Here is a 13,303-nt window from a genome sequence, read left to right as displayed (position 1 = left end):
AAAAAAAAAAAAAAGTGTAGACACACAAAGGCAGAATTCTGAAACACTATCTTAAACAGATTTTATATACAGAAATGGGTGTAAATAACATTGGAAGTCAGTATCAAAAGATATCTGGTATCCTTTCAGTTCAAGGACAAGGTGGTATAGACACACTTTTCCCTGATCCTCCCCTCTAACTACACCATTAAGAAAAAAATAATCATTATTACTGAAAGGGTAACACTGCTAGTAAGCCATCTATCACAGAAACATCCCTACATATAAAAGTGTGCTGGCCCCAGTGTGTCAGGCAATAAGCAAACTTGGTAACTTGTTTTTTATGAGCTTGTTTGCAGAACTGTAAAAATAAGGAACAAACAGAAAAGGTCATGGAGCCCCCAACCCCTAAGCATCTGTCAGACCACATTCCATGAAACCAAACTAAGACCAGCCTAACAGACAACAGCTCTGGAAAACCACCACCTTATGTTACATTTTGCTATTGCTACTACTCTGGAAAGCAGACTGGCTTCTGTTATCAATCATTTTGCAATTACTTTTCTGCTCTTTAAAATTCCAAAAAAAGCCCAAGCAACTTATCATCAGGGCTGGCCTTCTTTCTTTCTTTCTTTCTTTTTTGAGACAGAGTCTTAAGCTGTTCCCATGGGTAGAGTGTCATGCTGTCACAGCTCACAGCAACCTCAAGCTCTTGGTCTTAAGTGATTCTCTTGCCTCAGCCTCCCAAGTGGCTAGGACTATAGGCACCTGCCACAAGGCCTGGCTATGTTGTTGTAGTTGTCGTTGTTTGGCAGGCCCCGGATGGATTTGAACCCTCCAGCTCTGGTTATATGACGGGCGCCCTACCTGCTGAGCTGCAGGCGCCAAGCCCTTACTTCTTTCTTTCATACTAAGCCCTTGCCTCCCTTAGAAAGTGACACAAAATACATGAAATAAACTTTTTGCTTCAAAACTTATCTTAATCTGAGTTGAGAATTCTTTCTTAGCCCACAGTAGGAAGACCCCTAACAATTCTAAAGCCCCCAAACGTTGAGGACCACCCGAGATGAGAAAAGAAATCATTAACATCCTCTCCCTTGAACATCACCTTGAACATCAATCCAGACCAGAACCACCAATCATGTTTCTTTGGTAAATAAACTAAGCTACTTAATCCCCAACCACCCCCAAATAATAATTAACAGGATACTAGAAATAATCCAATGAATAATCATAAAATAACTGATAGTTACTTATGTAAAGAAAAAGGCAAACTGAAGACCTCATAACTAATGGGCAAACAGCACAGTGAGTGACCTAAGTTTTCTCCTTACTCTCCATATATCCTGTACTGGATGCCAAGGAAGCCAGAGACTCCGCACTTGCCCTAAACCTGTAGCAGTAGTGGCTAACTCTCACCTCCATCACTGCAGAATCAGAGGACCCACTCCATTGCAGTGGCAATGGCCACAGCCCAACCTCCCACTCAGCAGGGATGGAAATGAAGACCCAGTGGAGCCAGAAGAATAAAGCCAACTGGTATATCATGGCAAGAGTTCTTTTTTTTCTTTTGAGATAGAGCCTCAAGCTGTCCCCCTGGGTAGAGTGCTGTGGCATCACAGATCACAGCAACCTCCAACTCCTGGGCTTAAGCAATTCTCTTGCCTCAGCCTCCCAAGTAGCTGGGACTACAGGCATCCACCACAATGCCCAGCTATTTTTTGGTTGCAGCCATCATTATTGTTTGGTCAGCCTGGGCTGGATTCAAACCTGCCAGCTCAGGGGTATGTGGCTGATCCCTTAGCTGCTTGGGCCACAGGTGCTGAGCAGAGTTTTTTGTTTTTGTTTTTTTTTGAGACAAGAGTCTCACTTTGTCACCTTCAGTAGAGTGCTCTTCACAGCTCACAGCAACCTCAAACTCTTGGACTCAACCGATTCTCTTGCCTCAGCCTCCCATGTAGTGGGGACTACAGGCACCTGACACTATGCCTGGCTAGTTTTAGAGACTCTTTTAGAGGTCTCGCTTTGGCTCAGGCTGGTCCCAAACCTGTGAGCTCAGGCAATCCACCCGCCTCAGCCTCCCAGAGTGCTAGGATTACAGGTGTGAGCCACCAAGTGCAGCCTCAGCAAGAATTCTTAAAGGTCAATTTCAGGGTAAATACAGCACACAAGAGGAAGTCAGGATCTACATGTGAAACCCAAACAGGTAGAGCCCTCTGTGTGACTGAATACTGTGACCTTCTGACAAAACCTAATTAGAGTAAGTGCCTACTGAATAGAGTCCTAGGCCCAATCTCACAGAACCCTGAGTGTGACTGAATAATGTGATCTTTTGAGCCTTCTAAGGCACTAACACAGGATTGCCCAGCAAAACCTTTGGCTTTCTCTATAGAGCATGCTTTTCTGGCAGCGAACCTCCTAGAGACTTCTACCATCAGGGTAGTGAAAAATTTCCCAAATCATCAAGTCCTGGCTCTTTCTTACTAACCAATTCCTCCTCCAATCCATCTCTTTCTTCTCACATTATACGATAAGAAGCAAGAAGAAAGTAAGCTGAATGTTCCACACTTTGCTCTTAAATCTCATCAGCCTGAAAAAATCCAAATTCATTGTTGTAAGTACTGTTTTCCACACAAACTATAGGACACAATTTGGCTAAGCTTCCTACCCCTAAAAGACAATAATTTCTTTTCCTTCAGTTTCTAGTACCATGTTTCCCATTTTTCTTTTGAGTTCTTATCAGCAGCGTTCTGAGTCTGTACTTCTACCAGTGGTCTGTTTATGAAGATTTAAGCATTCTCTAAACCTACATAAGCTTTCTCTACTGTGCTCCTCATTTCTTTCTATGCCCTCACTGGCAATCATTAACTTGTATGTTTTCGTTTGTTTTTAGAGACAGAGTCTGACTTTATTACCCTGGTAGTGCTGTGGCCTCCAGTTCTTGGGCTTAGGCGATTCTCTTGCCTCAGTCTCCCGAGTAGCTGGGACTACAGGTGCCTGCCACAATGCCTGGCTATTTTTTTGTTGTAGTTTGGCTAGAGCCGGGTTCGAACTCACCACCCTTGGCATATGGGGCCGGTGCCCTACTCACTGAGCCACAGGCACTGCCCAACTTGTATGTTTTTACTAAAAGTCTACTCAAGGGGCTCGGTGCCCATAGCACAGTGGTTATGGCGCCAGCCACATACACCTAGGCTGGCAGGTTCTAGCCGGGCCCAGGCCTGCTAAACAACTGCAACAACAACAAAAAAATAGCCAGTCATTGTGGTGGGCACCTGTAGTCGCAGCTACTTGGGAGACTGAGGCAAGAGGCTCACTTGAACCCAAGAGTTTGAGGTTGCTGTGAGCTATGACAATACGGCACTCTATGGTACTCTACTGAGGGCAACGAAGAGAGACTTGTCTCAAAAAAAGAAAAAAAAAGGTCACTGGTCTCGACCAATCACTTATCTTTTTACTCTCTCTACTGGAAAGAATACAAGTGGCATTTACTACCTAAGGGTGTCCTCCCAACATAGATTCATGGGAACATTCAAAAGCTTACTATCCTTTAAGCTTTCTGTCCTGGCTTAGAAAAATGTTCATTTCTTAAATTCAAGTACTTATAATGTTAGACTAGGTTATTAAAATTCCTTTTATTTATACCTACCTCACAGCTTGTATTACTGGATCGTATGTTTGGTTGTAAACAATTCCTTTGAGATAACCTTACTGTTTTAATACGTCTTTGAAGTTTTGCTATTTTTGCCTAGAAGAGAAAAACAAATAAATATTAAATCAGACTACCAAATAATATATCCTATAGAAATGAAGGGAAAATTATCTGCCAAAGTAGTTTGTGAGACATAGGCATTTACACAAATAAATGAGAAATTCTCATATGAGAAAAAGTTTTAAACCACATTTTATGCTTGTATGATATTTAAGAAGGGAAGAGAAGAAGCTCAAACTTTTAATTAGTCCCTAATGAAATTAATGTTGGTACAAATGCCCATCAGCAAGAAAAGTAAAACAAAACAAAAAAATCCAAAAATGCCTGAAACAGATTGTGTGAGCTCTCATAAAGATATACTTAGAATGAAGAGAAACTGCCTATGGATTAAGTCTTCCCTGATATAGAATGCCTAGAAGTTGTACAAGTATTTCTCAACAGCAAATATTGCTAAGAAGTAATAAACTCTATTATCTATGGTGTACTCTCATGTTAGGCTCGTGGGCAGGAATCGGATTTCGGTCTTCATTGAATGTTCTCCTTTCCTAGTATGAAAGATACCACCAAATTTTATTTTTTAAAAGGGCTAAAAAAAAAAAATCAAATGAAATTAGACACTTACGAAGAGTTCATCAGCTATTGCTTCATGTTTATTCATGCACAGTGTCTTCCCAATGCGTTCCTTCAATTCTTTCAGTTTATTATCAAATAGTTTGTAATTTATACTACCGATCTCCTGTCGAATCAAATGTCTGACCTAGAATTTTAAAATAAAAACCAAAACACCCCATGTTTCAAATTTAAAAGCCATTTTCTACTTTTTCAAAATAGCTTTGTTCTTTTCTGGATTTACTATAACCAATAAAGCATACTTTATTTGTATTTGTATGTTTATATTTACATTGCTATACTTGTAAGTTTTATAAAACTTGAATATTAAACTCAATAGAACATGTCCAATACTTAAATATTGGATGTTAGACATGTTAAGAAATTAAATTTATTCACAATAGTGCCAGCTGAATTCCATAATATACATTGTAGGAATAATTTAAAGACTATATCCCATTTATATTTTTTAAAAACCTTAACTGAAAGTTACTATTCCACAAAAAGGAATTCTACTGATCTGAAAAGCAGAGCCTGATGAAAATGGTTTGTTGGTCTGTCTGCAATAGATACAGAACAAATTACACAAGTTTGAGCCTTGACTTTACCATTAACAAGTTATATGACCTTTCAGAAGTCACATTTCTTTTTTTTTTTCAGTTGTATTTCTTTATCTTAGCAATGAATAATCTGAGAATAAAATTAAGAAACAATTCCATTTATAACAGCATCAGAAAGACCAGAATAGGAATAAATTTAACAAAAGAAGTGCAAGACACAAGTACCCTGAAAATTATGACATATTATAGAAGTCACATTTCTAAGCTTCACTTTCTTTGTCCAGAAATGGGTAGATAATACAATACATGTCTATTGAACAAGTGGTCCCTAAGGATTTTTATAAGAACACAGTAAGGTAATATGTGAAAAGACCTCCATAAAATAACAAAAAGAACTGAATTGATACTAGGGAAATAAATATGCAAGATAATCACCATTAGTTGCATAATGTTTTGAAGAGGATGGCTTTCTTTTTTTCTTTTCTTTTTTTTGGACACAAAAGTCTCACTTTGTCACCCTTGATAGAGTGCCAAGGTGTCACAGCTCACAGAGACCTCAAATTCTTGGGCTCAAGCTATTCTCTTGCCTCAACCTCCTGAGTAGCTGGGACTACAGGCACCCACAACGCCCAGTTATTTTTAGAGACGAGATCTCATTCTTGCTTAGGCTGGTCTCAAACCTGTGAGCTCAGGGAATCTACCTGCCTCAGCCTCTAGAGGGTGGCTTTCTTATTTGCTAAAATTGGAAGATACCAGGAACTAACAATATCTGGCATAATGCATGCTATTCTAACAGACTGTAGTAGCTAGTTATCTGGCTGTTTTCTTCAAAATAGACTGGCCCATTTTGGGGGAGAATAATTAACCTCGATGCCCACTGACATGAATAGCTCTGTCAGGCCATCTATTCAGAAACATTCACTGTAGTTTTCCTTGAAGTACATATTCTCCCATAAGCAACTTTCACAACAGAATACGTAGTGAAATAATGACACCTGTCATAATACATTTTAGGTATTTAATAGTAATATTTACATCTCCCCTTCATTACCTTGTTCCACGGTGCTCAAAATTGGAACACATAGTTCCTATGTTAAAACTCTTTCATAATGATATCACTTGACTAATTATGTATTCTTTAATTTTATTTGATTATTTCCAAGGTTTTTCCTTATGTTTCTAATTATTCTCAAAGTTGCCTACTTGACCTCTTCTGTACTGCTTCACTAACATTTTTTCCATGGTTTCACAACATTATTAGACATGATTGTCATTGTTTTTTATTTATTAATTTTTTTATACAGTTTTTGGCCAGGACTGGGTTTGAACCCGCCACCTCTGGCATATGGGGCCGGCGCCCTACTGCCTTCAGCCACAGGCACCGTCCATGATTGTCACTGTTAACTTTCACAACTTTTAAATATCTGGTCAAGAAAATAAGTAAATAAATTTATTTATGTAAATTTATTATGTAAATAAACAGTCAGAAACACTAACTACTTTTACCTACAGCCATTACCTATTACCCATGTGTGGGTTTTATGGATCATTATATGCTTCTCAGTTCACTGGCTCGGGTTAATATATGAAGTCCGTACCCACATGAATCTTGGACAAACATGTCTACGTATCTTAAACATGGAGACACTGTTTTGTACAGTGCTTCTCAAACTTCCCTAGTGAGGATGAACCACATGGGATACTTGTTAAAATCACAAATTCCTAGATTCCATTCTGGACCTACTAATCAATCTTTAGGAAAGAGGCCTAGAAAGTTGTATAATTAACAGGCACTATAAATGATTCTTATCAGGTATGTCTGAGAAAACAGGAGCTTAAGACAACGGTCTTAAATGATTAGCTCAAGAAACCACAATTTAAGTAAGTACTTCTGGTGATTCAGAGAGAGGCAGATCTTAAACTTACCAAGGGTTAGAAGATACTGTTTCTCAGTTAGTGGTAATACTCCTTATACAGAAGTAAGACAAAGACCAGGCATGGTGGCTCATGCCTGTAATCTTAGCACTTTGTGAGAATGAGACAGGCTGATTGCTTGAGCTCGGGAATTTGAGACCAGTCTAAGAAAAGAACAGAACTCCTGTCTCTACTAAAAATATAAAAACTAGCCCACTGTTTGTGGCAGGCACCTGTAGTACTAGCTCCTTGGAAAACTGAGGCAAGAGGATGGCTTGAGCACAAGAGTTTGAGGTTGCTGTGTGCTATGATGATGCCACAGAATTTAACCCAGGAGTGACAGAGTAGTCTGTCTCAAAAAAAAAAAAAGAAGACACAATGACTTCTGTTCAACACATAAATATGTTTCTCCAATGGTACTGTGCCCAGCATTGTAGAGTTGGATGGAAGTCCTCATTCCAATTTGCAGATCACAACCAAACTGGACTAAAATTTAAAGGAGACAAACTTACACATCCCCTATCTGTCCCAACTTTGTAAGACAGTGGGTAGGATGAATAACTTGGACTTCAGGGGAATAATCCTTTCACTTCAGTAATTTAACTGGCATTTACTCCAAGATCCTAATAATATCTTAACAGCTAAGAGATAATAGCTCTAAGACTCTCGGGAGGGAAGACTAATTTCAGAATGGAGGATCCTATCTCACTCCTATTCAAATAAGGTAATTATACAGATGTAGTTTATAGAGAGAACTGTGTAGACAGAAGCAAGTGAGGAAAACCTAGCTATTTACAGATCAGTTCCATATCAGAAATAAGTTCCATATTAGAACTTATTTCCAGATGTGGCTACTAATCAAAAGGACCAAGACACAGCTGGAATCCCTAACCTTTTTCTTAGATAACATGGTCCTCAGGCTAGATCCATGCTTACCAAAATACTACCACCCCTTCCCTGGCAGCAACAGAACATTTACATAGTATTTATTGTGCCCTTTGGTTTTGTGGAAGAAAACCAAGAGATCGAAAGGGGAAAACTGTTGACTCACCTTTTAAGCTAATTCTGCATGAATCTTTCAAAGATTTCATTTTACACACATTCATAGGATATGTCACTATGTAACTATAGTGGTCTATTTGAGAAAACAGTAGATTTCTGGCTTGGCACCTGTAGCACAGTGGTTATGGTGCCAGCCATGTACACCAAGGTTGGCAGGTTAAAAGCCGGACCTGGCCAACTAAACAACAAAAAATAGCTTGGTGTTCTGGCAAGTGCTTGTAGTCCCAGGTACTGGGAGGCTGAGGCAAAAGAATTGCTTAAGGCCAGGAGTTTGAGGTTGCTCTGAGCTATGCCACCACGGCACTCTACCGAGGGCAACATACTGAGATTCTGTCTCAAAAAAACAAAAACAAACAAAAACAGACAGTAGATTTCTGTTTCTGAAACAGTGTGCAGGATAATTTAGACTAGGAAATTTTGGTCCATTACAGCTGAGACATTTACCTACCACATAATGACTTTTAATGATGGCATTGCAGTGGTAGTGATAGTAAAACATGATTATCAAAACTGGTCCTGAAAAAAAAAAAAAAAAACTGGTCCTGATCACAGCCATTCTACTAGAACTGAAGTTCATTACATTTCAACTCAGAATTGATCAGACATGTATGGAAACTCTAAGAAAAGAGGTGAAAATGAAGGCAAGAGTTGTATTTAGTGAAGCTGTGAAGCAGTAGTTCTCAACCTTGGTAATGCCGTGACCCTTTAATACAGTTCCTCCTGTTGTGGTGACCCCCAACCATAAAATTATTTTCTTTGCTACTTCATGAGTGTAATTTTGCTACTGTTATGAATCACAATGTAAACATCTGATATGCAGGATGTATTTTCATTGGTTGCAACCCATAGGTTGAGAACCGCCGCTAAAGCAAAATGTCAAATAATACACCTCATCTGTGTAACTACGGAAATTAGGGCAAGTAAGTTTGAATGCAGCAAGACTTTGCAATGGACTGTTGGGTTGTCTAAATCTGTAAGTAGTGGTCAACTGTGAAGAGGTGCACAAACAGATACATCTCCAGATCAAAGAACTCCATGCCTAGTACAGAAGAGATCAGGTTGTTGAGCAAAGCCAAAGAAGGAAGTCACGCAGTATCTGACTCAGAGATACCTGAGAATAATATTGACTAAAAGCTCATTTCTCAAACAGGACTCTACCTCCAGCTGATTCTCTAGGTTACTCTGTATGAGATCATGTTCAAGAAACTAGAGATATTTTGGTAATTTAAATAATTATCTTTCCCTAATCAGTCAGCGAATTTGGTTTTCACATGCCAGCTTTGCATCAAATGAAAGTCATCTATACTATGTATTTATGGAGATCAATTTTTACCTTTTTTTTACTAGTCAAAATAAGTTTTTGAAGCACATGTCAAAGCCCCGATATTTTACCTGCTCCAGCAATGCTGTTTGTCTTTCCAGAGCCACACAAATATTTTCATTAATTTGCTCTGCAGTTTTCATGCGCTTAACATTTTCTTTGTTTTCTGAAAATATCCTCTTCTTTTGATAATAGCCTAAGAGAGATGGAAAGATTAGAGATAAGGGGAATTTCTCTCATTTAGAGACTCTCTAAGCAAACTAAGAAGTGACAAGGGCAGCATTTTTTAGAATATGCAATGGCATATAAACATTCCCCAAAACTATTCCTTTAAAGAAAAAATGAGTATTTTAGGGAGGATTTTAGTCTCAGATATACTCCTCCTTTAACCTTATTTAATACACACACCCCCATAAAAACTTAACAAAATTACAGAATTTAATCCCTTGTTACAGTTATATAGGTAGTTCTACATTACTTTTATAAACAGTTACTTAAGCAGTCTTACATAATTTTAATAGATGATCCTATTATTTTAAACAATTTTTAATTCATCTTGTTAAATGACTGCTCCATACCCTACATAATACAAAATTTACCCTATGAAATCAATTTTTTCTTCTATTTAATTAACTAAAATACACTACTTCTAATGAAATTTAATTTTGCTATTTTAACAATGTTATGACCCCAAACTTCATTCTGTTTGTTTCTATTCCTCTCCCTACACACACATATGTACATGTATCCATATTATTATTTACCATCTTATACTCAGCAGATGATTGGCCAGGTATGGTGGTTCACACCTGTAATCTCAACACTTTAAGAGGCTAAGGTGTTGAGAATCACTGAGCCAAGGTGTTGGATGCTACAGTGATCTGTAACCATGCCATTACATTCCAGCTTGGGGGACACAGCAAGATCTCATCTCTTAAAATCACATACGCACACTCCCATTGTCTTTCAACTAGTCTTTTTTTTTTTTTGAGACAGAGCCTCAAGCTATCGCCCTGGGTAGAATGCCACAGCATCACAGCTCATAGCAACCTCCAACTCCTGGGCTCAAGCGATTCTCCTGCCTCTGCCTCCCAAGTAGCTGGGACTACAGGGGCCTGCCACAACGCCTGGCTATTTTTGGTTGCAGCCGTCATTGTTTGGTGTCAGGTTTATGTGATGTGGCTGGTGCCATAGCCTCTTGAGCCACAGGCACCGATCCTTTTTTTTTTTTTTTTTTAAGAGACAGAGTCTTAGCTGGTGCCCGTGGCTCAAGTGGCTAAGGCACCAGCCACATACACCTAAGGTGGCGGGTTCGAATCCAGCCCGAGCCCACCAAAATAACAATGATGGCTGCAACCAAAAAATAGCCAGGCACTGTGGCGGGCGTCTGTGGTCCCAGCTACTTGGGAGGCTGAGGCAGGAGACTCACTTGAGCCCAGGAGTTGGAGGTTGCGGTGAGCTGTGATGCCACAGCACTCAACCCAGGGGGATAGCTTGAGGCTCTGTCTTAAAAAAAAAAAAAAAAAAAAAAGAGAGACAGAGTCTCACTCTGTCGCCCTCAGTAGTGTCATGGTGTCATAGCTCACAGCAAACTCCAGCTTTTGGGCTTAGGTAATTCTTTCGCCTCAGTCTCTCGAGTAGCTGGGATTACAGGCGCCACCCTTTTTTTGAGAGACAGTCTCACTCTGTTGCCCTGGGTAGAGTACTATGGCATCGTCATAGCTCACAGCAACTTCAAACTCCTGGGCTCAAGCGATCCTTTTGCCTCAGTTTCCCAACTAACTGGGACTACAGGCGCCTGGCACAACACCTGATTTAGTGTTTCTACTTTTAGTAGAGATAGGGTCTCACTCTTGTTCAGGCTGGTCTCGAACTCCCTCGGCCTCTCAGAGTGCTAGGATTACAAGCGTCTCCATGTTAACCTAATATATAAACTTAAGATAACTTAAGATGTAGGTGAAATGGATCAAACAATTGCTACGTGTATAAGCCACCTTTTGATCTCTTTGTGCTTTTAATAGAAAGTGATTGATTCCTTCTTTACCAGAATTAACTTACCTTTTGATTTGGTGGACACCTTTCCCCCTCCTCACCACAATGGTTCAGAAATGTTGTCATCATTTACCTTTTTCCTGCCTATTTGTATATCTGAAGCTTTAAAATCCCCCCAGAGAAAATGACTATTTTAATTTCTCCAAAAGATGCCTAACACTTACTGTGATTACTATCAGCATCAAGTGATAACTGCCACATCGCCTCTTTACTTTCACAATTTGAAATGCTGGAATGACAGATCCGACTAGATATCTCAGTTTTTAAAACCTCAGCAGCACAGATGGAGTTGACTGAATTCACCAAGAGAGGTATTTTCTCAACAGGCACAAAATTTGAGTCTGAACTTAAAATATTGTCATTTTGCCTTTTATCATGCGACTTTGGGTTGAAATTTGTTTCTAAGTGGGAAGCCATCTTGTCCATTCTCTTATCATCCAAAGTATTGGTTACTGTAGACTTTGGAATTTGAATTACATCACTTAATACACTGGGTTGAGAGCAAATAGATTTTAGAGCCTCTTCTAGTTCAAAAAAGGATCTTGTTACAGCTGCCTGATATTCAAAATGGTTTTCAGACTGGTTTTCAAAAGTGTTTCCTGAAAATTTTGCCTCTTGTATAAAGAGTTTGTTGGGAGAATCTGTTGCTTTACTTGGCTTTTGATGTGGACATGCATCTTGTTCATAAACATATTCCATTCCTGTTTCTGAGTTAACAATTTCTTCTAATGGTTTAATTAAATTCTGAGGGAATACTTCACTGCTCTGTAAGAATACCGAATTTCTGTTAGAGTCCAGTGAGGAAGCAACGTCTTCAGAACGTATACATTTGCTAGTTATGACACCAGTACTTAAATTCTGATTACTACTTAGAACATTATTCCCAGGAACATTACTCCCAATTGCTGTTATTTTCAGTGCTTCAATGTTCTTCGACTTATTCAGAATCTCTATTTGCTTCCGGCAACTTGTAGGCATTGTTTTCTTGGCTTTTAATATCTTCCGTTTACTTTTATCTGGACTTGCCATCTCTCATATCCTGGAATTAAAGATATCATATTTAAATCCAATTCCCTAGTGAATTAAAGTTACTTATATACACTATTAAAATAATGTTGACACTACATCTCCAGATGTAAGTACTAACTTTATTGGAAATTATATCCATTTCATGTCACTGAAAACGTACAAATAATTCCAATTTTTTCTATAAATTTAAATTACATGAGTTCAAATTTTATATTGCTAGTAAGCCCCTGCTTCACATTAAGCCTGATGATTTATCTGACCACCTTTTATTTATCACCTCAGTGCTATAATCACTTTTTTTTTTTTTGAGACAAAGTCTTACTATGTCGCCCTCAGTAGAGTTCTGTGGTGTCACAGCTCATAGCAACCCCCAACTCTGAGCTTAAGTGATACTCTTGCCTCAAGCCTCCCAGGTAGCTGGGACTACAGGCGCCTACCACAACACCTGGTTATTTTTTTGTTGTAGTTGTCATTGTTGTTTAGCTGACCCCGGCCAGGTTCAAACCCGCCACCCTTGGTGTATGTGGCCGGTGTCCTAACCACTGAATATGGGTGCCAAACCTAATCATTCACTTTTGATTTAATCATCCAAACAGGCCATAGTTTGAATAATCTAAAGATTACATTACACTTCTTCATAAAAACAAACAATAAACAAAGCTTTGAATAAAACATTCCATTTGCTATACATAATGGTAGTACCTTTTTAAACTTTCCTAATGTTCAAGTTTCAGTAATAAATGATACTACAGGAGTAATTCCTAATAGTCAAAAATATAAAACAAGCACTAAGATACATGACATGAGCAGGGTGCAGTGGCTAACACCTGTAATCCTAGTATCCTGAGAGACTGACGAGGGTAGATTGCTTGAGCTCTTAAGTTCGAGACCACCCTGAGCAAAAGCAACACTCAATCTCTACTAAAAAGTAGAAAAACTGAGGCAAGAGGATCGCTTGAGCCTGAGTTGGAAGTTGCTGTGAGCTATGACGCAACAGCACTCTACCAAGGGACAGAGCTTGAGACTCTGTCTCTAAAAAAAAAAAAGGCTCAGCGCCCATAGTAC

General features: G+C 39.0%; 1 protein-coding gene across 1 annotated transcript in view; it reads right to left on the bottom strand.

Moving 5' to 3' along the window:
- LOC100952166 (activating transcription factor 7-interacting protein 2-like) overlaps positions 1–13,303 on the bottom strand; it is a 63,337-nt gene that overhangs the window by 32,848 nt on the left and 17,186 nt on the right. Inside the window, exons 2-5 of the mRNA XM_023509118.1 lie at positions 11,374–12,248; positions 9,229–9,353; positions 4,314–4,448; positions 3,629–3,727 (exon numbers count right to left, since the gene is read on the bottom strand). Coding sequence (XP_023364886.1) covers positions 3,629–3,727; positions 4,314–4,448; positions 9,229–9,353; positions 11,374–12,238 — 1,224 coding nt within the window. The 5' untranslated portion in view covers positions 12,239–12,248. The remainder of the gene's footprint in view (positions 1–3,628; positions 3,728–4,313; positions 4,449–9,228; positions 9,354–11,373; positions 12,249–13,303) is intronic.

The sequence above is a fragment of the Otolemur garnettii genome, unplaced genomic scaffold, assembly GCF_000181295.1.
Source record: "Otolemur garnettii isolate 467f Iridium unplaced genomic scaffold, OtoGar3 scaffold00369, whole genome shotgun sequence".
Classification (NCBI taxonomy): domain Eukaryota; kingdom Metazoa; phylum Chordata; class Mammalia; order Primates; family Galagidae; genus Otolemur; species Otolemur garnettii.
The sequence above is the reverse complement of the archived record's forward strand: the minus strand, read 5'-3'. Positions and strand labels throughout refer to the sequence as shown.